This window comes from Sycon ciliatum, chromosome 4 (assembly GCF_964019385.1).
Source record: "Sycon ciliatum chromosome 4, ocSycCili1.1, whole genome shotgun sequence".
Classification (NCBI taxonomy): Eukaryota; Metazoa; Porifera; class Calcarea; order Leucosolenida; family Sycettidae; genus Sycon; species Sycon ciliatum.
In genome coordinates this window covers 32677947-32700358 of record NC_088646.1, presented here as the reverse complement: position 1 = coordinate 32700358, position 22412 = coordinate 32677947, and the positions used below count along the sequence as shown (strand labels likewise).

The 22412-nt window shown below is 46.8% G+C and overlaps 1 protein-coding gene across 1 annotated transcript; it reads left to right on the top strand.

The window, feature by feature from the left end:
• Positions 1–356: 356 nt before the first annotated feature.
• LOC135815718 (uncharacterized) lies at positions 357–22372 on the top strand. The gene is made up of 6 exons (XM_065329050.1): positions 357–1106; positions 14769–15116; positions 15633–15845; positions 17567–17788; positions 18599–20536; positions 21236–22372. Exons 1-6 carry the CDS (start codon positions 935–937, stop codon positions 21832–21834), a joined length of 3492 nt encoding a protein of 1163 aa, XP_065185122.1. The 5' UTR covers positions 357–934; the 3' UTR covers positions 21835–22372.
• The last annotated feature ends 40 nt before the right edge of the window (positions 22373–22412 follow it).

Genomic DNA, 22412 nt, shown 5'->3' with positions numbered 1-22412 from the left:
AAATGACGGAATAGAAGCTCTGCCTGGCAATATTATTACTCAGACTAAAGAGATGGCCAGGCAGGCAGAGCATCCACAGAAAGAGACAGAAGCACGTCGTGCAAATACATGTACATCATGTACATGTACTGCCTATGCTGGTCTGTAAAACTTAACTGTCAACCCGTAATTCATTGTCAATTGTCAATGATCGACACTACAGGAAAGAGAAAGAGAAACCTGACACATCGCCCCAATGTATAATTATTTCTTATTCCAATTGATGTTTTCCTGATTTCATTTTATGAAGCTCAATACAAATGTACTAGTACTACTGGTATCAGCTGCTTCACCTCTTGTCCACGTTCCCCTGGTGCAGTGAAGGAGCTAGTGCCAACCTTCCGCCAGTGATTCGGTCAAGACCTTAGCTTGTTATTGTATAACGTTCTTTCAAGTTTCATTATGCAGTTGAAGTTATTGTTCGTTGTACTCATCGTGGTGACAGTGTGTTACGATCTCTTCTACCGATTGTCTTATTCCATGTGAACGTGCAACCCGTTGGTGCGGCTGCAGGTCTCTCTTTCTGGATCTCTCTCTTCCTCTTTTCTCTCTCTCCCTGTGTCTCTCTCACTGTGTCTCTCTCTCTTTCTGTTTTCCTCCTTCTGTCTCTATCCCAGTCTGTCTCTCTCTCTCTCTCTCTCTCTCTCTCTCTCTCTCTCTCTCTCTCTCTCTCTCTCTCTCTCTCTCTCTCTCCTCCTCCTCTTCCTCCTCCTCCTCCTTCTCCTCCTCCTCCTTCTCCTATCTATCCATCTATCTATCTCTCCTCCTCCTCCTCCTCCTTCTCCTCCTCCTTCTCCTATCTATCCATCTATCTATCTACCCATCTATCTATCTATCTCTCTTGCCATTCTACGCTACGGTTCTCTTTCGTTGACGATAACGTTATATTGCAAGAATGGCTGCTGGCGGGAGGAGGTACGACTACAAGTATGTGCTGACATTTTCTCCGCCTCCGCGTTGCTGCCTCGCCGCTGGAGACATAGAACGGGCACTTGAAGAACTTGGACTACGGGCAAGGGTGGAGAATGCCAGGGACACCGATCAATCGTTCCGGGTTCTGTGGCTAGGTAAGTAGATCAACTGTAGGTTTGTGCATCATTCCAGCACTTCCAAAGACCAGCGGCTAGGACCTACCAATACTCATAGATTTTGTGGATCATACGCAAAATAGCATCAAAATAATTATTATAAAACTCACTCCATTGCATGATGAGCTTTTAGCCCCAAGCGATGGTGACCATCACTTGGGGCTAAAGCTCATAATGCAATGGATTAGTTTCTATCTTGATGTTATTTTTGTGTAGAACCATCACTCTCATTCGCGCAGTTCATCTGCAGTCTTCCAGAAAAGTACTTTTAAATTTCCACAATGAAACATGTCTCAGGGGTGAAACAATGATACCGAAAAGTCCAGATAACCCCAACAAAATGTCCCCTTGAAGCACTATGCATGTGTACAAAAGGCTTAGGAGAGAGAAGCAAGCCTAATGGCCAACGCGGCGACGGTTCTCAGCGCTTGTTCTGCACCCCCATGAGCGCCGGACACTGACTCACGCTGCTGTCTGGAGTTCGCGAGGTGTTTGTCGCCTGGCTGGAAACGGAGTATCACTGTAAGCTAACATCCCTACTGGACCCTAGTGATGTTTAGGCTCCGAGAGCACTACAGTATGCAGTGCATCCCCAGTGATGGTTAGGCTCGGAGAGCGCTACAGTATGCAGTGCTCTCGGAGCACAAATTTCATTAACCGGGCTCAGCTGATGAGGGGTGAATTCCCCGAAACACTGTGTATTGAGCAGGGAGTTCCGAGTGGTGCTTTCTTGCAGGTTTGCCGAGTGGAAGGTTCAATGGCCTTCTCGTATGCTCTGGATGGCAGTCGTGAGTCAGTCTAGTGAGATTCAAGTCGGCAGGAAAAGCGCGAGCTCCCACTTAGGGAGCGGCACACAATTCCCTAAGTATCGCCGAAGTCGCACCGAACTCTTCTTCAGGAATTGCTCGCCGGACTCTACCACCGTAGACCAGCACTGCGCAGCTGCTGAATCGAATGAATGCATGTGATCTACAGGTTTCTGTGGACTTGAATATGCTTTGTTTCATCTGGCGATGTTTGCATGATGCATGTAACACCCTATTTCAGCCCTGTTTTGCTATCATGCCATAAACCCGCACTGGTGGAGGCCAAAGCAACTAATACTTGCTTGTTGTCCCACCTGCTTGCATTGGTCGTTCTGCTAACGGCCTACACAGTGGAGCGATTATGTGGAACAGATTACCGTCAGATGCAAAGTGCTCAAATAGGTATTAGGATTTCAAATCTCAAGCCTTGCAGTGTGCATTATCAGCTACGTAGGGTTTCCATAGCTCACTGGATTTATACTGTTCGTTAAAACCAACCTTCACGGTTTTCTTTCTTTCCGTTTCTTAATTCAATTCTTCCACACCATCCATTAAATTTTATTCCCAGTGGGTCCATTTTTATATGGCGTATGCCTGTTTTGATTCTCACTATATTAAAATAAAGTACATGATGATGATGATGATGCTTGTATACAACAGCAACAACAACAATACAAAAAAAATAACCAGCCGTCTGCGCAAGCGAATGACCATTGTTTTTGACTATTTATTTACCTATATATTTTTTATGAAAGTGCACATGCCTGTATAGAATGGAAGAGAAGAACAACAACAGCAAGAAAACATAGGTGACTGCAAAGGGCGTGGAAGTGCTATAAAAGCTGTGCCGGTGAGGTGGAGTGCGCTCCCCCGACTAATGGTCTCGGGATCAAGGCGCACATCACGCACCATGGGGGCGAGGGAGAGAAGAAAGACGGTGTGTGAAAGAGTGAGAGCCAGAGAATGATGGAGGGAGGGAGAGGGAGGGAGAGAGAGAGAGAGAGAGAGAGAGAGAGAGATGCACGGTGAACGACTAATACAAATACCTCTTCAAATGAAATACAAGCAACCAGAACCAATGAAGCATAAGAATAAGTAGCATCACAAGGGTGATAATCATTACAACTAGGTGATAAATAATTTAGCGAAGAATTTATTAACTAGGGGAAATAAGAAAAAGGGGAAAGAGAGAAAGAGAAGGTGAGAAGTGAGACAAGAGTTGATGTAGCGTCCATTTGGTGCTTGTCTTTACCTAGTGTGTGTTTTAGTTCCTCTTGTCTCACTTCTCACCTTCTCTTTCTCTCTTTCCCCTTTTTCTCATCTCCCTAATGAATAAATTCTTCGCTAAATGTATCACCTAGTTGTAATGATTACCACCCTTGTGATTTTACTTATCCCTATGAGGCTATGTTTCATTGGTTCTCAGTGCTGCTTGTAATTTGAAGAGAACACCCGAAAACTCTTTTTGATGATGATGGTGGTGAAGAATAACTCGAGATTTACAGCCTTCTGGAACACGAAAAGATCAAAGTTGCTGTGCTCGCTCTCCAGAACGCCGAACTGCTGTCGAAACTTTCCGAAAGATCAATAATTGTATCCGGGAAGTACTCAGTCCGCAGACCGCATGACCTGTCAATGAGTGACGGGTAGTGGCACTTCGTGGTTGGACGACTGGCGAATGACGAACGAACTGAATTCTCTGACTTGGCACTATCCGCAGTAGGGTCCAGCGGATAATGCCGGCATTACATTCGGCATTATAAGCCTATCCGAGTATTAGAGCATTATGGAGCATTAGGAAGGAACAAGACGAGCATTATGTGAGGTTTGAGCGGCATAACGAGTTTTATAGTGGATAATGTCGGGAAAGCTCATGGTTTTTGGCAACAATCGGCTAAAGCCATGACTGCATGAGGTGCAACGCCATAATATTGTACCGGCACATGACTTTGTGAGTGTAGACACCGTCACACGTAACACCTTTAGCGCTACATTTACCTGACTATATGCAGTAATGTCATTGCTACATAAAGTCTTTATGTAGCAATGTCAGGTAAATGTACATGTGATGTAGCATGCCCAACGTTGCAACTGAGGCTGTTTATGCTTCGAAGTGCACAAAATCCGTAACTATGATTTACGAGGAATTTTTTTAGAAATCATGGAGAGCCATGGATGATGGAGGAGACTACGTAGATCTACGCGAAGTGAATATCAAACAGAGGAAGAGGAGTTTCCTGTTAATAAAAAGTGCTATGCCATAGGCTCTGGCCATAGCATGTCTAGCGATACTGAAGTAAACACTAATCCATTGATAAAAATTTGGACCTGCATGAAGGAGCGGCTATAAACGGATAGAGCTTACTCCAAAATTAATAACTGCTTTTGCAGAGTCCAGCTCAGCAGGCTCGAAAAGAACTAGAATTTCTCATGGACGCAGCACCAAGTCGATTTGAGGGCTCAGCAGCTCATGTTTTACTTTCCTGGTGGAGCACGTACAGTTCGTCGTGGACGATTGTAATGCAAGGCCTATAGTCAAGTGCTATCAGAAAAGAAGAGTATTGTGGCCAACCATCTGTCTCCACGCAACCTGAGGAGAAGAAGACAGCGCAAGCAGAGTGTGCAGAGCGGCTAAATAACTTCTCACCACGTGTGTTCAGGATTTCCGCAAATGTGAGGGATCTCGATCTGAGATCGTCTCTCAGGAACTTGCCTCACGTAAGCTGTTTCGGATGAAGACATTTTTCACAGAGTGGAAGCAGTGACAGCTTGTCTGCAGGCAGGAATATCACTTCCCATAATAAGCTTCCAGCATCCAATTGATCACCAGCAATAATGGTCTCACATCCCACTTCATGGATAAGCAAGGGAAAAGATTTGATATGCCCACTGTTCAGCCACAGCCCTGCATCAAAGTTGCAATGGAGAGCAGCCAATGGAGATGCGATCATGTCTTAGTGCTAAGTAGTGGTGGAGCTCGTGAGAGATATTGCAGCAGCTTCAGAGGCAGATTGACTATATGCATCCTTTCCTGGAAGTTTGACAATGTGCAGCCTTTCTTCCATTTTGTTCCAAACCAAGAGCATTATAGCCCTTGTTGGAGCATTATAATTAGCATTATCAGGTAGTTTTTGGAGCATAGTGATTAGCATTATACGAACATTTTCGGAGCATTATCCGCTGGACCCTAATCCGCAGCCCTTTCCCAAAGATGCCATAATTTTTTCGCAACTTATGCTTTTTGCAACCGTGCCTAAACAAGTGCAAGTTGCTGAAATTGCACCCATATTTTCATAAAAAGCTCAAAAGTTGCTAACATCGCAACTTAAAACGAGAGAGTTCTCGTACATGCAATGATGCCAAAAACCACCAAAAAAGAGCGGGAATATCAGAAGTGCAGCGACAGCAAACTCTGCACCGCTTCTTGCTGTGATTACCTATGAACCACAACTTTACACAGTGCAAGTAGCCTGTTGAATACATCCGCCATCACCTCATTGCATGCAAAAGGCAATGCACAAAACGCATACCGTTGATCTACTGAAGTACTGTTTCTCTAAAGTGAGCCTGAACTCTGAAGGCACGCTAGAAATGAGCGAGTATGCATTTGTCCGGCATGTTCTACAGTAGTCTGTGACTTGGGCCTTTTGGGCCAAAGTTGCGAAATAGTTCGCGAAAATGAAGAAAGTTAGTTGCGAAAGTTGCGATTTCTTCCAAAACAACCAAAAGGTGGGGAAAAAGTCGCAAGCATCTTTGGGAAAGGGTAACTATCCGTGCAGGCAATACCAGGGATGTTCGATCAAGAGTGGTAGCCAAAAAAGACTTGCTGATGCCAATGATAATTCCACGTGATGACACATGGTGTGGGGCCAGTGTGCCGTCGCGGAAGATTATTTCCCTCTTTGGTCCTACCCAACCTTGAACCTTCCAAGTTGGAAGGCTGTTGGTTTGCACATTGGAGATGTGTTAGAGCTAGGTCTTAGGTCGTTGAATGTCTCAGTAGCCTGTCAGTTTTGTGCCCTATTATCGCACGTTCTGACTGCTTATTATCTTGTTACAGTCGTGGACAGTTGCTTCATAACTCGTTCCCATGTGTTTTCTTCTTCTATTTTTACATTTAATACTGGCTCATTATCCGAGTTCAGTTTTAGAGTAATAACACTTTCTTTCTGGACACATAAATTCGGCTTCTGAATGCGCTGACAAAAAGTCAAGATGACTATGTACTTCAAGTAACTTCCAAAATGCACTGCGCACCATGACGAGCACGGCATAACACAGAAAACATGAATCAGAATAAGTACTGCAACAATCTGATCAGGACTAAACTTCACTAGAGACTAAAACGTTGGTTCTTTGCCGTGCATGGAGAAGCACACTGCTCATTATGCTCAACCAGGGAGTCGTCAAATACCGTATTTGACGACTCCCTGTGCTCAACCGTTAGTTTCTATTGCCCCCCACCCCCCCCCCCTCCCCTCCCCGAATTGCAACCGCGACTACATGACATTGTAGTTGCCCAACAGAACAACAAGGACAATCAAGGCTTGTTTGCTGCTACTTTAAGTTTCATGCTTACGCAATCATCAGGCAACATGAAGATCGGGTGCCGACCATGCCGGTATATATGCCAGGAGAGGGTGGTATAAAAAGCTGTGTGAGGCTGTGGGGGCTAGCGCAGTAGTGGTGATGTTTTAGGCAGGGGGCTGTGTGCAGAGTGTGTGGTTGTTGAAGGCAGGGGCTAGCAGTGCAGTGTGAGCGCGAAGTGTGTGGCTGGTGTGGGCAGGAGGTGGTGAACAATGCGTGTGGATGTTGTAGGCAGGAGGCTGTAGAGCTAGCAGTGTGATAATAGCGCAATGTAAATGGATATGGCTGGTGTGGGCAGGGTGTTATGAGCAAGGTGTGTGAACGTGAATGGTGTGGGCAGGAGGCTGTGGAGACATGTTTAGGTGACACCGTGGTTTTTTAGGAGATACTTGTTCTCGTGTCGGCACTTGGACACCATTTCTGAGCGCTTGTTGAGGCTGGACGGTGACCCTAGCGTGTTCAGGATGTGATACTTTTCTCTGGTACAGAGGGAACACCGCTTCGTGATGTTGGAGTATGCCCGGGCGCGATCTTTTATCCTCCATTCGACTTCGTATTGGGCGTTGGATTTCTTCAGCTTCCAGATGTAGTTGGAGAACTCAGTGCAGCTGGAGTACTTCTCGTATCTTGTTGTAGTCATGTGGTTGGCATGGCGTGACTTGAATGGTGGCGCCGACATACCGGTGTATTCCTTTTTGGTGGGGCCTGACGTTATGGATGCCACATATATCAGCTCCGTCGTTTGGCATTCACCGTTGAGTGGACAAGATGGCTTGTCTCGGCAAATGTCTCGGAAATGGTGTCCAAGTGCCGACACGAGAACAAGTATCTCCTAAAAAACCACGGTGTCACCTAAACATGTCTCCACAGCCTCCTGCCCACACCATTCACGTTCACACACCTTGCTCATAACACCCTGCCCACACCAGCCATATCCATTTACATTGCGCTATTATCACACTGCTAGCTCTACAGCCTCCTGCCTACAACATCCACACGCATTGTTCACCACCTCCTGCCCACACCAGCCACACACTTCGCGCTCACACTGCACTGCTAGCCCCTGCCTTCAACAACCACACACTCTGCACACAGCCCCCTGCCTAAAACATCACCACTACTGCGCTAGCCCCCACAGCCTCACACAGCTTTTTATACCACCCTCTCCTGGCATATATACCGGCATGGTCGGCACCCGATCTTCATGTTGCCTGATGATTGCGTAAGCATGAAACTTAAAGTAGCAGCAAACAAGCCTTGATTGTCCTTGTTGTTCTGTTGTGTATTACGCTCTGCCTTTGTGGTGTTGAGCACTTTCAAGCACTCTGGGTACATCCTTCGGTGACATTGTAGTTGTGTAGTCTCACCACCGCCGTACCGAGCTAGCGTAGCTTTTGATCAGTAGTCATGGTAACCGGTAGTACTCGTACAGTAGGTCTACATGCCTTCTTTTTGATGGTTGCTGTTACCATGGTTACTGGATTGGAATAAAAACGATTCGCCCGCAATGTAGATCTACAAATAATGCATGCTGTCCAACCGTCCTGCTTTGGACCAAAACATTTGTGTACAATAGACCCTTTGTACAATAAGCGAGAGGGGTCGAGACGGGGCATGCTGTGCACGCGCTGCACACTTGGCATGCAACCAGCATGCATGGTTTGCTGCAGGACGTGATCAAGTTTCCTGTGACAGGCTGTGTTTTCACGGTCCTGACGCGATGTTCATGTATGTACTTCCCAGCCTTTTTCATTTGAAGTTTTTTTAGTTCTGAAGGAAGAAGTTCCCGGAAATGCTTTCCAAGGACCACTGTTGGGTTCTTGTTTGCAGCAACCGTCATCCCTAACGTTAGTCTAAGGAACCCACTCGTCTTTCCATGCGTTCCCTGGTGATGCTGGCATTCCACACTCTTGAATCCTCGTTATCTGGCGAGAAGAGGGCCGCAGTTTGCTGCGACATCGTTCACAGTGTTGTGCTCGGAACACGTTGTCGATGACGACTTTCATCCTTGCTTTTGCGAAGACGCTGAATGCCCTGCCAAGAGACTCTGGAGCCTGAGAAAAAGGCATGACCCATCCCTGTCTTTGCAAGGAAGATCGACTGCTTGCTGGCGCTGCTCGAGCTGCTGATGTTGAAGTGCAGAGCGACGCAGCCTCATCGCTCAGGTGTGCGGAGAAAGTCATCTGAGTTCGAGCTGTGGCTGTGTGCACGATATGACAGACTTTCACATTATGCACATAGCCACCAAAGTAAAACTCATGGACACTATCCACGGGCCTCTTCACTAGTACTACTCCATCAGCTCCCTAGCCCTCTTCACTGTCGTCGGCGACTTGCCCCTGCGTTGGAGATGAGCACGCATGGTGTGGCACTCACTCTGGGAAACAGAAGTTCATCACTCATCCACTCGGACGCATGACAAAGTTGGGCATGATGAAGGTACACTCGAGGAAGACTGGTGCCCCTCTTAGTTCTAGGAGCATCAGGGTTCTGCATTGAGAAGCGTTCTCTACATCGACAGAGGAGAGAAGGTAGAGAAAATAAAAATAAATTTCAATCTACAGTAATCCGAAATATCCACTGACTGCGGAAAACCTACCGCTCCAATAACTCCTTCTTTTTCGAGACAGATACGCACCCTCATTCAGCAGAAAACTGTTCAGTTCCTTCACAGACCATTCTTTATTTGACAGCTCCTCCACGGGTTCCACAGCCATCGATGGCAAACTACTCGACACTCTCTCTCCTCCATCTCCAAAATGGAAAAATACAGTGTTTCACCATGCCCAACAACTGATACTGCACAAAAATCGAAGAGGATGCCCCGTCTCGGATCACGTGACCGTTATTGTGCAAAGGGTCTGCATGGGAGACAATTCAAATGCCTTGGTATACATTTTCTATACTGCTTTGGAATGGTGGCAAGGTTGTACAGTCGGACCATGTAGTAGCAAGAGACTGTTGAGTCTTGGTAGTACTACTACTACTACTAGTACTAGTAGTAGCAAGAGGATCATACTCTTTTGGTAGCGTTTTACTTTTAGCACTAGGGCCAAACTAAAGAAGGTGTGTGGTTCGACTAACATGGACATTTTTTTTACGGGCGGGCGGGCGGATTTTTTTTTTTAATATATATATTTTTAGTACATGTAAATACACTGTATACGCGTATCGAGTAGACTCTACTACCAGCACAAGGCAGCAGTCGTACCACTCACTGCACTGCACTGCAGTACAACTACAAGTCAAGTCCAAAAGGAGCCGCCTGCGTCCGCAGACTCACGCCGCACAGCACGTAGACGTGGACGTGTTCAGTCCACGTACGTCAGTCACACGACAGCCCGCCGAAAAAAAGTTACGGTCGGGCTGAAATTCAGGGCTGGTATTTGGGATCACAAAACGGCAAACACGTCAGAGGCCATCTTGAATCACTCTACGTCATCAGATACCCGCACGTGATGCGGGGCCGCGAGATCGCGACTGTGCAAAAGTGTACTTGCCAGTGCAGTCTTTGACCTAGCTGCAAGAGCAAGTGCTAGTTTTTTTATTTTTTGGTGGTGCTTGAACTAGTTCGAACTGCTTCCCTTCGACTTTCTTTGACAGAGCGGGTGCTGTTAGGGTTTCCTGTTGTCAGTTTGTATCCACCACCGGTCTTGTATGTCAGTGCTTGTACAAGGAGGTGTTCAGTAGTTATTTTCAGTCCGCGCCATGGGTCGCATCCAGGGTAGGAAAAAGTCGCACTCTGACCGGCTTGATTATCCCGAGTCGAGAAAGAAGCGAACTAGTGGCCAGTTCGGCTCAGTATCATGGCCAGCTGGACGTAGATCAGATCGCCCAGAGGTCGAACAAACCGACAGTAGTCCTGAAATCCTTACCTCGCAGAACATTGACGATGTGGAGCGCGGTGTTCAAGAACAAGGAACCATGGTAATAATTGGATTCGCTCCAGAAAAATTATTCTCGTGGTTCCCGGTTCCTTTCCCAATATTTCCTATGGTCTGGATACGTGCATCACGCTGAAGCCTAGATGAATCAGATTGTAAGTCAGTCTTCTCTCTAGCTCAAGATTTTACGAACATGTTATCAGTGAACAATAAAAGAAAAGGACACAGTGCAACAAATGGAAAATGCACGTCTCCTTCTTTTCCTTGCCGTGCGCACTGCAGTTCTGACTGGAAGGTGTCTTCCGTTTGTGAAAGAACCAGCGCGAATCGCGCGTGGCGCGGCGTCCTTCAAAACGACACAAGTGAGCTCCACATGAGCCGATTTTGACAATCGATGGCTCAAAATTTTCAGTAGGAGATGCTCCATACTTTGACCGAAGCGAATTTCGCCAAAACGATCCTAGAGGTGGGACACGTTTACCGAGTTTGAGGGTGTTATTTGAGGTCTAAATTGCGAAAATCAAAAAATCCTTCGGTGAATCCCTTTGCCCACATCTGAACTCGGTGCCTGCAAAATCTCAGCCTGCTAGAGAGAACTGTGGCTCACTTGGGTGGATTTGAACAGGCCAGAGTCGACGCGAAGTACGGCAAGATTCCCTGTACACAGCATGGTGTGACACATGTCACGTGAACCAAAATGGCGCCCACGTGTTTCTGTACAAGTACTAGCCCTGAAATTGTACGGTCGGTCGGGTGAGTCGAACCACACACCTTCTTTAGTTTGGCCTAGTTCAATAAATCCATCTGGCATATTACTTGTAAGTCTACCGGTATTAGCAAGAGTACGTACCCCAAGGGGTTATATTTAGAAAAGCGATCCTGTCAGCTTTTCTATTATTGTGTTCACATGGCGCTACCTAACGACACCGCTATTCAGACACGTTGTCTACGTAGCTACGTAAGTTTCTACGTAAGATGCTCGGTACCTGGTCCATGGCTCCTACGAGTACCATCGCGCGGCCGGCTGGCCGCATGCGTGTGCATTGCAGACTTTTTGTTGTTGCCTTTTCGGATGTGCATGCACGAGGAACTTCCTTCTTTGGAACTGCTTCTTACATGACCTGTTTCGGATATTTCATCTCCTGGCCTGGCTTATTTCGTTTCGGCGCTGCGGAGACCTCCTTTCGCGGAATATTACTCAATGACAGGTGAGTTGACCAGTTCCCTTTGATTCATTTGCTTGTGTTGACTCTTTCATTTACGAAACGTGTGCTGATTTTGGGCGGAATGCAATAAATAATGGAAAAGCTGACAGGATCTCCTTTCTCACAATTTAGCTTTTCCGCAGCCGAGGCCTCCTTTTACGGAATACTCAATGACAGGTGATCTCTGAGTTGACCAGTTTCCTTCGATTAATTTGCTTATGCTCACCCTTTCATTTACGGAAAAGTGTGCTGATTTTATTCGGATTTAGATCCATTTTTATCTCTTTGCCCTTGTCTACAGTGTGCCAAGAACGCGAGTTCACCTTCTTGACGGTAAGGCTTATGTTAGATGTGTTGTCGAAAGACTCATATTCATTGCACATTAGTACGTTACAAGTAAGGCACTGGTCAGTGGCATACTATCGTTGGCAGTTCGCAATCTAGAGGGAAAGGTTCAAGGACTCATTGACCGAGTTTGCCAAATAAATTCGCATATCAGGGAAAATCTCCATTGTGGAGAGGTTCAGTAACTTGTTTGCTTCATACAAAACAAGGCAATGGGTGCAGTCTCGTCTCGTGAAAATCTCCTACTTGTATGTTTGGATTTGTTTACTCGAGTCTGGGCTGTTTGATTTGTGAGTACCGCCGAGATTGCACTGCCCCAAATAAAGTTTCGTGCCGCCAAAGCAAGAATTACGATCTGCAATCTGTTTGTAGTACCTGCAAGAATGTGCAGTACATGTATCGTACTTTCTCTGTTGCTGTTTCAGTTGCCGTCATGTTGCTAAAGAAAGGTTCAGTAGAGAGGTTCTGCAAAACGAAAATTCGAACGAATTTTTGCGACAGTCCTTGCGAAAGTGTGTACGAATTTTTGCACGAACTTTGCGTTCTGCACATTTTCGTAGTTTGCGCGGGCCAAGTGCACGTACGCCAAGATGACCCGATCTCACGAAATTTCCTACGACAGTTCATTTGGCGTTCATGTAAGTTTCGCGTCCAAAGTTGCGAAAGTTCGTGCGAAGTTTTGCACTTCATGATGTAGAGCGAAAGTTTGTACGCATTTTCGTTCTGCAGAACCTCTCTAGTGACTCATTTGTTTCATACGAGATGAGTCGGTGTGGCTTAGAATCTTTCACTGTAGAAGAAATCTATTCGTATGTCTATTGGAGAAAAAATTGTATTCATTGGTTATAAAATAGGTTAAGACAAACTCACAGAATAGAATACCATTCATTGGTTATAAAATAGGTTAAGACAAACTCACAGAATAGAATACCATCGGTACCTTGGTGTTCGTCCTAAAGAGGTTCGACTGGATATCATTCATACTCACCAAAAGATGTGTAAGATTTTATTATCATGGAGTGCCTTGTTTATCTCTCAGTATCAGTACCTCCAACCATACTTGTCTTTGTACATACATCTACATCTACTGTTCTTTCAATCAAATGAACCCCTCGATAGACACGTTGCCTTTGGGTCATTTCATAATAATAATAATAATAGCCTTGACCCTTTTATACTCAGGATCAGTGTAGTTCTTGGAACGAGGTGTCGGACTCAGCAATGTATTTGTTTACATTATAATACATGTTTATTGTTCCTCCTTTGCTGTGTTGTTTTAGAAAATCGTGGACTAACAGTTTGAAGTCATTGAACTACTTCCAAAAGTTGGATCGACATCAACAGGATTACGATTTCAGTGCAATATGATGCTGGATGACCTTATCACGATAACCCATGATTATAAACCATTATAAACACAGAATCAACAAAAACATCTGGGACACGCACCTGGCGCATGGCTACATTTCTCAAATAAATCTGATCGAGGGTGGGGAAATCTGAAATATCTGAAAGGCAAGACAATTTATGACAGAGTCATGAAATTCTGCAACAGCAACATGCACAGAATGACCTCCGTATAAAAAAAAGCATCACCACCACTACTCACATGTTTCCCCGCAGAAGAACATGCATTATACTAGTGCCATTTTCTGCAAGAAAAGGCTTGCACATCAATGCGTATAATACGGTATTGATATGATGTGAAGGCCATCATTTACATATTGATATAGGGCATTCCATTGATTGGTGACAGAAAAAAACAAAAGAAATTATAGCAATAAAAACTGCTTTATGGCAGTTTTCTAAAAAAAGTTATTGTGTTCTAGTCCATGGACCTCGTCTAAAAAGTAAGAAATTAACGAAATGTGATAGCTGAAAATTAAAATTTCACACAAAACCTCACAATAATCACACACAGAATTAAAAGCTACATGTAGACGACCTTTTCCCCTCGTGATCCTCTTTCCTATGCATGCATGTTGCCAATTGTTGGTGCAGTACAAGTTTAGTGTTGAAAGCAGCATTTCAAGTGTTGTGATTATTGTGAGGTTTTGTGTGAAATTTTAATTTTCAGCTATCACATTTCGTTAATTTCTTACTTTTTAGACGAGGTCCATGGACTAGAACACAATAACTTTTTTTAGAAAACTGCCATAAAGCAGTTTTTATTGCTATAATACTCTTGGTATTAGCAGTTTCACGTTGCATCAGGCACAATGATGTGCAACTGCAAGTCCCTTTACTACGGCTTTAGCCTAGTTTAGAGTTTTGGCAAAAAAAAAGGAAGCAGAGGATCTAGGAGTGTTATGTGGCTGACATGCGTTTCAAGGCAAGGTTAAGTTTTGCTAGCCCGGACTAGCTGCAAAGTAAGGACTTGGGTGGTGCTGCTGCTGTGCGTAACCGTCGTTGCTTCCAGTATTGTACATGTACTCGTACTTGCATTTGAGACAGCAGAAAGAGCCTCCCGTCTCCTGTGCTTGTGCATTCGCTTTCATAGCCGTGGCAAAAGTTTTTTACTCCACCATCCATTACTCAGCTCAGGCATTAGATCATTCATCTAACAGATGAGAGAAACTGCATGAAGGGTCAAATATTCTTCTTCTTTCCTAGAGTTTGAACGCAAAATTCTGAAAAACATTTCCCTTCAATTTTGAGCATGGTTTTCTAGACCGAATTGAAGTTCTACAGACTACATGTAGTATCCGGGACCTGGCCGGCGGGGTACTCAGGCATTCTTTGAATCGGCGGCACTGACCTTATGCAAGTAAAACATCTACATTCCCGGTATATGCCTTGTTGCGTGTTCTTCAGACCCCAGTACCGATACACTGCCACTGCCAGGGTCCGCGGTGAGCCTTGTGATCAATGGACGCACATACACGGCAACTATCCGCCCAACACACGAGCATGGCCGCGCGGACAGTATCCCTCTTTCACAGCAGGTTTCGGAACGTGATCATGATAACGTAGGCGGTGTGCATGTGCAGCAGAGACTGCATTTGCCATCAGGTGCAAATGGCACCGAAGCTGTCAGCCACACGCAGCAAGCACGGGTCAGTGGCTATGCGAGCCGAAGAGGGAGTGAAAGTCGCTCAAGCGGGCGCAGCAGACTGCCGCCTCCTGTTGCCATCCTGGACAGAGCACAGTCATCTGGACCTGGTGAGTAAATTGCCCTCCGCAGCTGTAGTACAAATGCATAATAAATATTATTGTCTTGATGGGGGGGGGGGGGGGGGTTAGAGCAACAATCTCGCGTCTTCCACGGGCAAATGGCAAACTACAAAGCAATGTTCAACAAAATACGGTACAGAATCTGATGAGTTGGTTGCTCCCAATATTTCATAGGGAGGCAGTATCCGATGCAACCCAATGCAAACAGTAGGCAATAGGAGAGAGCAAGTAGTTGTTACTGGCAGGCCATATGAAACAGTTTCATGTCTTGAGAAAAGAATTCATCAGTAAAGTTAGCCGGATTTGCGACAGCACCACCGGATGTGTTGAGGAACAACACATCAAGCAAAGACGTTTGCATCGGCGGGTCACCACTTCACCTCATATGTCCTGATGTCTCTACCCGTGTATTTTGATACAAAGCTACCCATTCTTTTGTGAGCATGGTGTGATTTCTTCTGCTTTTCATGTTTATACAAAATGTGCTCTTGCCGTAAATTCTAGTACCTTTGCATGGACGGAGAGAATGTTGCACATCTGGCAGTCAGGTGACTGGGGAAGATGAGCACGTCAAGCGCCTCCTGTTTGCTGGTGTCCCTGACGGCACTTGCAAGGAAGCGCTATTCAGCTTAATGCAGCTGTGTTCAGTGGAAGGCATCGCGTCTGTCAGCAATGTCGTGAAGAAGCGAGTTGTTGTCGAGTTCAAGCAAGAAGTCGGTAAGCCATGTGTTCCCAACTGGTGGTCCACAAGCTATGAGGGAAACCCACGGTCACTTTTTAAGTGATCTCGTGATGCTTCGCTTCACCATTAAAAAATAATAATGTTTTTAGTTGAAGGAGGGAACTGACATGGCACATGGATATCATTGAAAATGGTGTTCTTTGTGACTCGCCTTGAATATAATGTTCTGGTACTGCCACATTAATGTTATACGAGTATGCAAGCCTAGCCTGATAGGTAACATGTTCAAGTTTCACAATGACACTCCGGCGTGAACAAGGCGAGGACCCCCTCGCCTTGTTCACGCTGTCATCGTGAAAACACATTAATGTTGTGCTACAACGCAGGACAACTACCTGGTAGTGGTATGTACCGCACAAACAAGCATGCACGTATGCACGCGCGCATACACACACGCACACACACACACACACACACACACACACACACACACACACACACACACACACACACACACTACTACTACTACTACTACTACTACTACTACTACTACTACTACTACTACTACTACTACTACTACTACTACTACTACTACTACTACTACTACTACTATACCATGACTGCCCCATAGGGCCACGTCACTCCCTTGTGACAGGGAGCCAGAGTCAGGGTAAGAGAGTCAATGTTGGCGAGCCACATGCCGGTTGAGATCTCGTGGAAGCCGAAAACGTTTGTTGCAGAACCGGCACTCACAGTCGAAGGTTTCCCTCTGTTTACAAGTAGGGCTACTGCCACGGCTGCATTTGTGCCGCTTGAAACTGGATGGCGAAAACTGCCGTTGGCACATTGAACATTGGAGTTTGCCACTGTCCAGGAGAATCGACTCTCGACTAGACGAGGGCGGGCAAGCTTGGGTGCTGATCGTACTGCGGGTGCACTTGTGGACAGCACGGCCTCCAGCGCTGGCAAACCATCTGCTGCAGATATCGCATTGGAGTGCACCACGCTGGAGATGGATAGGCATCCTCTTCTCAGCGGTACACTTGTGACGAGCCATGTAGTGCGGCTTTGCAAATGTTCTGCGGCATACGGTGCATTCCACGCGAGCAGGTGCTGGCTTCGGTGGAGGTGGTGCATGCACAAACTGGCGCCATTCAGACCTCTCCGAGGCCACGTCAAACCAGTTTGGAAGATGTTGGAGGTCAACACGCAACACGTCCTTCCCGCGCCGACGAGGACTATGGGCAGGCCGGGTCGGCTCCAGGGACCCAAACAAGAGCTGTGGCGGCACACGCTCAGGTTGTAGGCGTACAACATGACCAAACCATTCGAGGTGCCGATGCCGGGTCTTCTCTGATCGCGCAATGGGATCTCCCCAGCGATCTCGCAGCTGCTGTGAGGTGATGTGCTCGTTCCACTGGGCGGTTCTGGACACACCAATGATAGCACGCAAGCATCGATGGTGGAAAGTGTCTATACGCCTGAGGTCGGCTCGTGACACACGCACAAACACACACACACACGCACACACACACACCGTGGCCAAAGATATAATCGTGCATCCAGAAGACTATGAGCGTCCAAACGTTGTGCATGCAAACGCATGTACGAGCTCGTACTCGTTCTATGCATGGTGCATGGATGTGACTAGTTCCAGCTTTGAATTTCTGTGCTCTTATTTTTCGAATACCTTCATATACGTGCCAATGTTTGCTGATAGTCGTAGATCTTTGCCTTTCTCTGCACTAACCAATAGATATCACTGCCACAAGGGAAAGGTGCCGTCAAATCAACGAGACATTTGGGCACAACATCACTGTTGGAACAGTCCCAGCTCCTCGTCATATACTGGTGACCTATCAACTAGAGAGAGAACGTGTAGCAGAGCGGGCAATGGAAGCATTTCAGTGGTTCCAACCCGTTGCATCTAAGATGCAATCATTGTGCTCGGCAATGCTTACTTTTAAAGACGCGGACGGTACGTGTGTAGGTGGATTGTTTCGAATTGCTCCTGCACGGATAATGCAGGGACTGGGTGCATGCAGTGTTTTGGCCGCTAGGCTATTTTCTGTGTTTGTAGCCACGGATGATCACACGTGGGGCGTGCCTGCTTACATTGCCTCACATTCTAAGTTTAACCTGACCAAAGACTGCTGCCCTGGACGTGTGGTTGAAGCAGCTAGGTTGATACACACTACACTGCACAACAGCTTGTCTTCTGACTTGTCAGTACTCAGCATCATTGCGCCATGGTGTCCCCATTCCACCACTGCACCATGCACTCCAATACGTGGCGGAGCAGTGCTCCACAATGAAACTTTTGCTGAGCCTGTGTCGCACACCCATGCCGCAGATGCATGCACCGACCCAGTATTTTGTTGAGTATTAGACTAGCTGATGCATGCCTCACCCTTCCTTTCTATGTCAGTGTTCACTTTGAAGTAAGTAGAATGTGTAGTCAAGTTAATTTTTCATTGGAACTACTGTCGCGGACATGGAAATCCAGTCGATTGACCGGGGCCGGCGCCCTCGGCGCCTACAATTTTAGTACAGAAACGTAAGTGGTTGCATGCAGTGCACAATCATGTTGATCCGATGCGACCAGCAGCAGCGATACGTGCTACGGCTGCATGACCAGCGCCCTGGGGCCCCTAGACGTGCGACCGGATTTCCATGTCCACGACATCGACAGTACATTGTCATGTGCTCTCCATAGGCATGTTTCTTTGCCACGGTCCGCGCTGCATTGTCATTTGCTGTCCAAACACGTGTTTCTCTGTGTGTGCAGTTGCTCGCGACGCTTGCTCAAGTCCGGTAGTCCACCAAAACGGATTGGCGGCCACGCTGCTGTATCAAGGCCTGGACATTCCAACACCCGCAGAAGAGAGGGGAGCGGACACTGAGGCCTGGTTGCCTTCAGATGTTTTCGTACGATTCCAACAGGAGCACACACTGGCCAAGCTTCTTACATTGCCCGACAAATCTCGTTTAATGCCGCTGATAACATCTCTCAACGACGTGCTTGCCGATGCTATCTGCTCCATTACCGAGTATGGTTTCAAGTTCTCACCAACTCGATCTGCGGCGTTCAACCCGATCTGGAAGAAAGCATTAGATGTGGCCATGAAATTCTGGTGGAAGTCTGTCCAGCCTGAGATTGATATTCGTCCTCTGGAAGCACCAGCGGAATACCTGGATTGCATCATCAGTGATGTGAGGACAACGATGGATCTTCCGGCGAATACAGAGATCTATGCCAACGACACCAATGGTACTCTTGAAATCATTAGCATTGGTTCCAAAGTTCTATCAAGAGTCCAGCTGCTCAAACCCAAAATTGAGAAGGCGATTTCTGCATATTCGACACACCAGGACAGCTTGTACGTCGAGACCTGCAAGCTGGATGTGTTGAGGATGACTCAGCGTCTCAACCACATTGAGCAGAGTCACATGGTGATGTTTGACTATAAAAATCAGGTGGAGAACGTGACATCAACGCCCATCACCATCACTGGAGTACGGAAACACATAGAATCAGCAAAGACTGACCTTCAGGCCACAGTCAATGCACTGATTAGAGAGGAGGCACCCTGGACATCAGCCGACCTAGTTGGACTAATGGCGACCGAGTGGGGCATTGAGTATGGCAGAATACACCTCCTCCAGCGACGATGTCCGGGCAAGCTTCAACTCCACAATGGGAAAGTCACGGTGCTTTGTCACAATAAGGATGTGGAAGAAGTTTTCAAAGCGCTTACTGAAGTCGGACAGGCCCTGAAGATTGTGCGAATTCCACTGAACAAGCCACGGATGAGATATCAACAAGACGCTGTTTGCAACTGGGCACATTCCAGCACAAGACGTCTTGTCGGCACTCGCCTGGACACGCACAGCTCGCCACAATCCCTGCTGGTCTTCGGCGAGGCCGAAAGTGTCGACGCATGCTCTGAACGTATCCAGTCTTACCTTGACGGGAAAGTGAACAAGAAATGGACTGTATGCAGGTATGGTCCATGGGATGATGGCTCCTTCAAAGACTATATGTGCTGGACGAAGGAAGCCGTTGGAAAAGCCTTGGTGGCCCAATTCGGCGACACCTCAGTCAATATCCACATCACGGGCGAGTCAGTTGAACTCACCGGTCCTGAGGATGAATTGGAGTTCGTTCGGGCACAGTTTGAGGACAGTAAGGCCCAGTACATGGCTGTGCAAGAGGATGTGACTGAGTACGGTGTTGCTCTTTTCGCACAACCGGGCATCAGAGAACAACTTTCCGACATTGCTCGAAAGAACGACGCGCATCTGCAACTGCAGCTCGTTCCTCGCGCCCCCACAGAGCTGGAAAAATCCAGGGGGAGATCTGACCCTGTTCGTATCAATGCCAATGGAGACGAAAGCCGACATCCAACCATGCCCCAACATGGTGGAGAACGAGTGGACGCTGTCAAGGTCTTACTCAGTGGACGGCCCGACTGTGCTCAGGAAGCCTGGGAAATGATCCTGGACTTCATTCGTATCAAGCTGAGGACATCGGCCACCTATAACACCGAACCTCTCTCCAGTGGTGAGTTGGAGAGGTTTGTGGAAATGGCAGCACAGGCTGGGATGGAAATTTACGTCAACGGTGATTCTACTAGCATCCAGCTCCATGGCCTTTGCGACATTGTTTCTAGCACAGAATTGACACTACAATGTTACCTGAATACAGCACAGCAGCTGAAAACATGTAAGTGTTGGGCCGGACCTCTGGTTAAGATCATTAGTCGAAGTACATTCACATGCCTGAATACGACTTGCTACTGAGTCTTGCCCAATGCATGATAAGTATGGTGTTAAAAATAACAATGATTCAGATTCAAAATCCATTTTTATGTGCTTCAAGTTCCTTTTTCCAGGTCGACACTGCACTTTTTTTCTCACAAATTATCCAGAGGTTTCCCCTCCAGATTTTACCCAGAAAGTACGTTTCTTTCAAGACTTGCCTTACAAATAAATGCGAACTGGCGTGGGACATTCTGCCTCCGAAGAGGGGGAGGGGGGGGGGCGCCAAATTAGGTCCTCTCCTCTATTCTAAATCTTCCCATATGATTCTCTCCCGTGCTTATTTTCCCCCATGCTTATGCTTTCCTCCCAATTTGGTGTGCTTCTGCCATTTGAAGATGCCGAGACATCTGGTCGGTTGAGCATGGTAGGCCCCACCAGCACCATCTCACCCCATGCTAGCCCCATGTGCCTGGTAGTGAGTTGTGTATTTTGTAAAAAAAAAAGAAGGAAAAAAGCAGGAAACTGACGAGCTGGGGCTCCACGAACAATGGGGAATCTAGTCAGGTCTCTCACTTCTTTTCGTCTTCACACAGCTGGACTTTCCCAAAAAGAATTGGTGGCAATGCTCAACCTTCATGATCTTGCCTCTGTTTATGTACAGGCATTCAACTACACAAGAGTTGCTGCATGGGGCAGGACTCCCAGTCTAGGGTCGGTCTTGACGAAGAAGATGACAGGCAAGTAGTGGTTGATGCACGTATGGACCAGGCTACTGGTTCACACGATCTGCTCGGTACAGCGGTTGAACTCAGCCGGCAGGATGCACCCAGTGAAGTCCTTTGTGTGGACTGGCCCACCGCGGCATTGGCAGAAGAGGCTGAGCAGTCACCCTGCACAATTTCTCACGCTGCATCGCACAGAGTTGAGGATATGCCGCTGTGCGGCCAATCGCATCTTGCTCGTCATCCACCACATCCCCCGGCTTGTGAACCGCCAGATCTGTCCGCTCAGTATCCACCTGACCCACGGGTGCCTCGGAGTCTCTCCCGTTGCCAGGCTGCTGAACCCACTGCTACCGGTCCAGCAGCAGCAGCTCCAGCTATTGATCAGACCCAGGTCGGCGGTATACAGGAATCCTGTCCTCAAGATCACCCGCGTGGACGCTATGCATCTATGCAAAGCCTCTTGCCAGCTGCCAAAGTTGCTATTCATCTGCTGCTGCTGGCTTTGGTGTACATGGATACGATTGTGCATATGTGACTGATAACACCAGATTTGCTGTAAGCCAGCCTGTATGGGTAGTTGTGTCACTGATTTTTGTCTCTCTTGGGCTTTGCAATGCAGCCTCTCAGATACCGTTCAGTTACATGCAGTCAACAGAAACCTAATTCTTACGCCTCTGCCATTCTGTCCTGCAGATACGCGCATTCCAGTTGTGACTCATCATTCTGTTGCGACTATGCATTGGCATTGCCTGTGCTCTGTACAAGTACTATACCCAGTCATGCACAGTCATGTACTTACAATGTACACGTGTAGTGTAAGTGGCATTTTAGCAATCACAGAACAGAAGATTTGTTCAATGTACGTCAATTTCAGTACTCTGTCAGTTTTGTGCCTAGTTCAGTAGTTGTTGCACTTTCTGACTGTATTATAGTATCTAGTTACAGTGGTGGAGAGTTACTCTTAACTCATTTCCATAATGTCCTTTTCCTTTCTGCTTTTATTATTGGCTCAATACCCGAGTTTCAAATTTCAATTATACTATGAAATACCAAAGGCGTTATGCCGTCATCAATTATTATCTTGACAAGTGACCCCAGTTTCGCATGTCCCCA

Excerpts from the sequence above, each read along its gene's own strand:
- LOC135815718 (XM_065329050.1), top strand. The coding sequence starts at position 935 with ATGGCTGCTGGCGGGAGGAGGTACGACTACAAGTATGTGCTGACATTT. Across the intron at positions 15,846-17,566 it reads CGAGTTCAAGCAAGAAGTCG|ATATCACTGCCACAAGGGAA; the intron begins GTAAGCCATGTG and ends ACTAACCAATAG. Across the intron at positions 17,789-18,598 it reads TACTTTTAAAGACGCGGACG|TTGCTCGCGACGCTTGCTCA; the intron begins GTACGTGTGTAG and ends CTGTGTGTGCAG.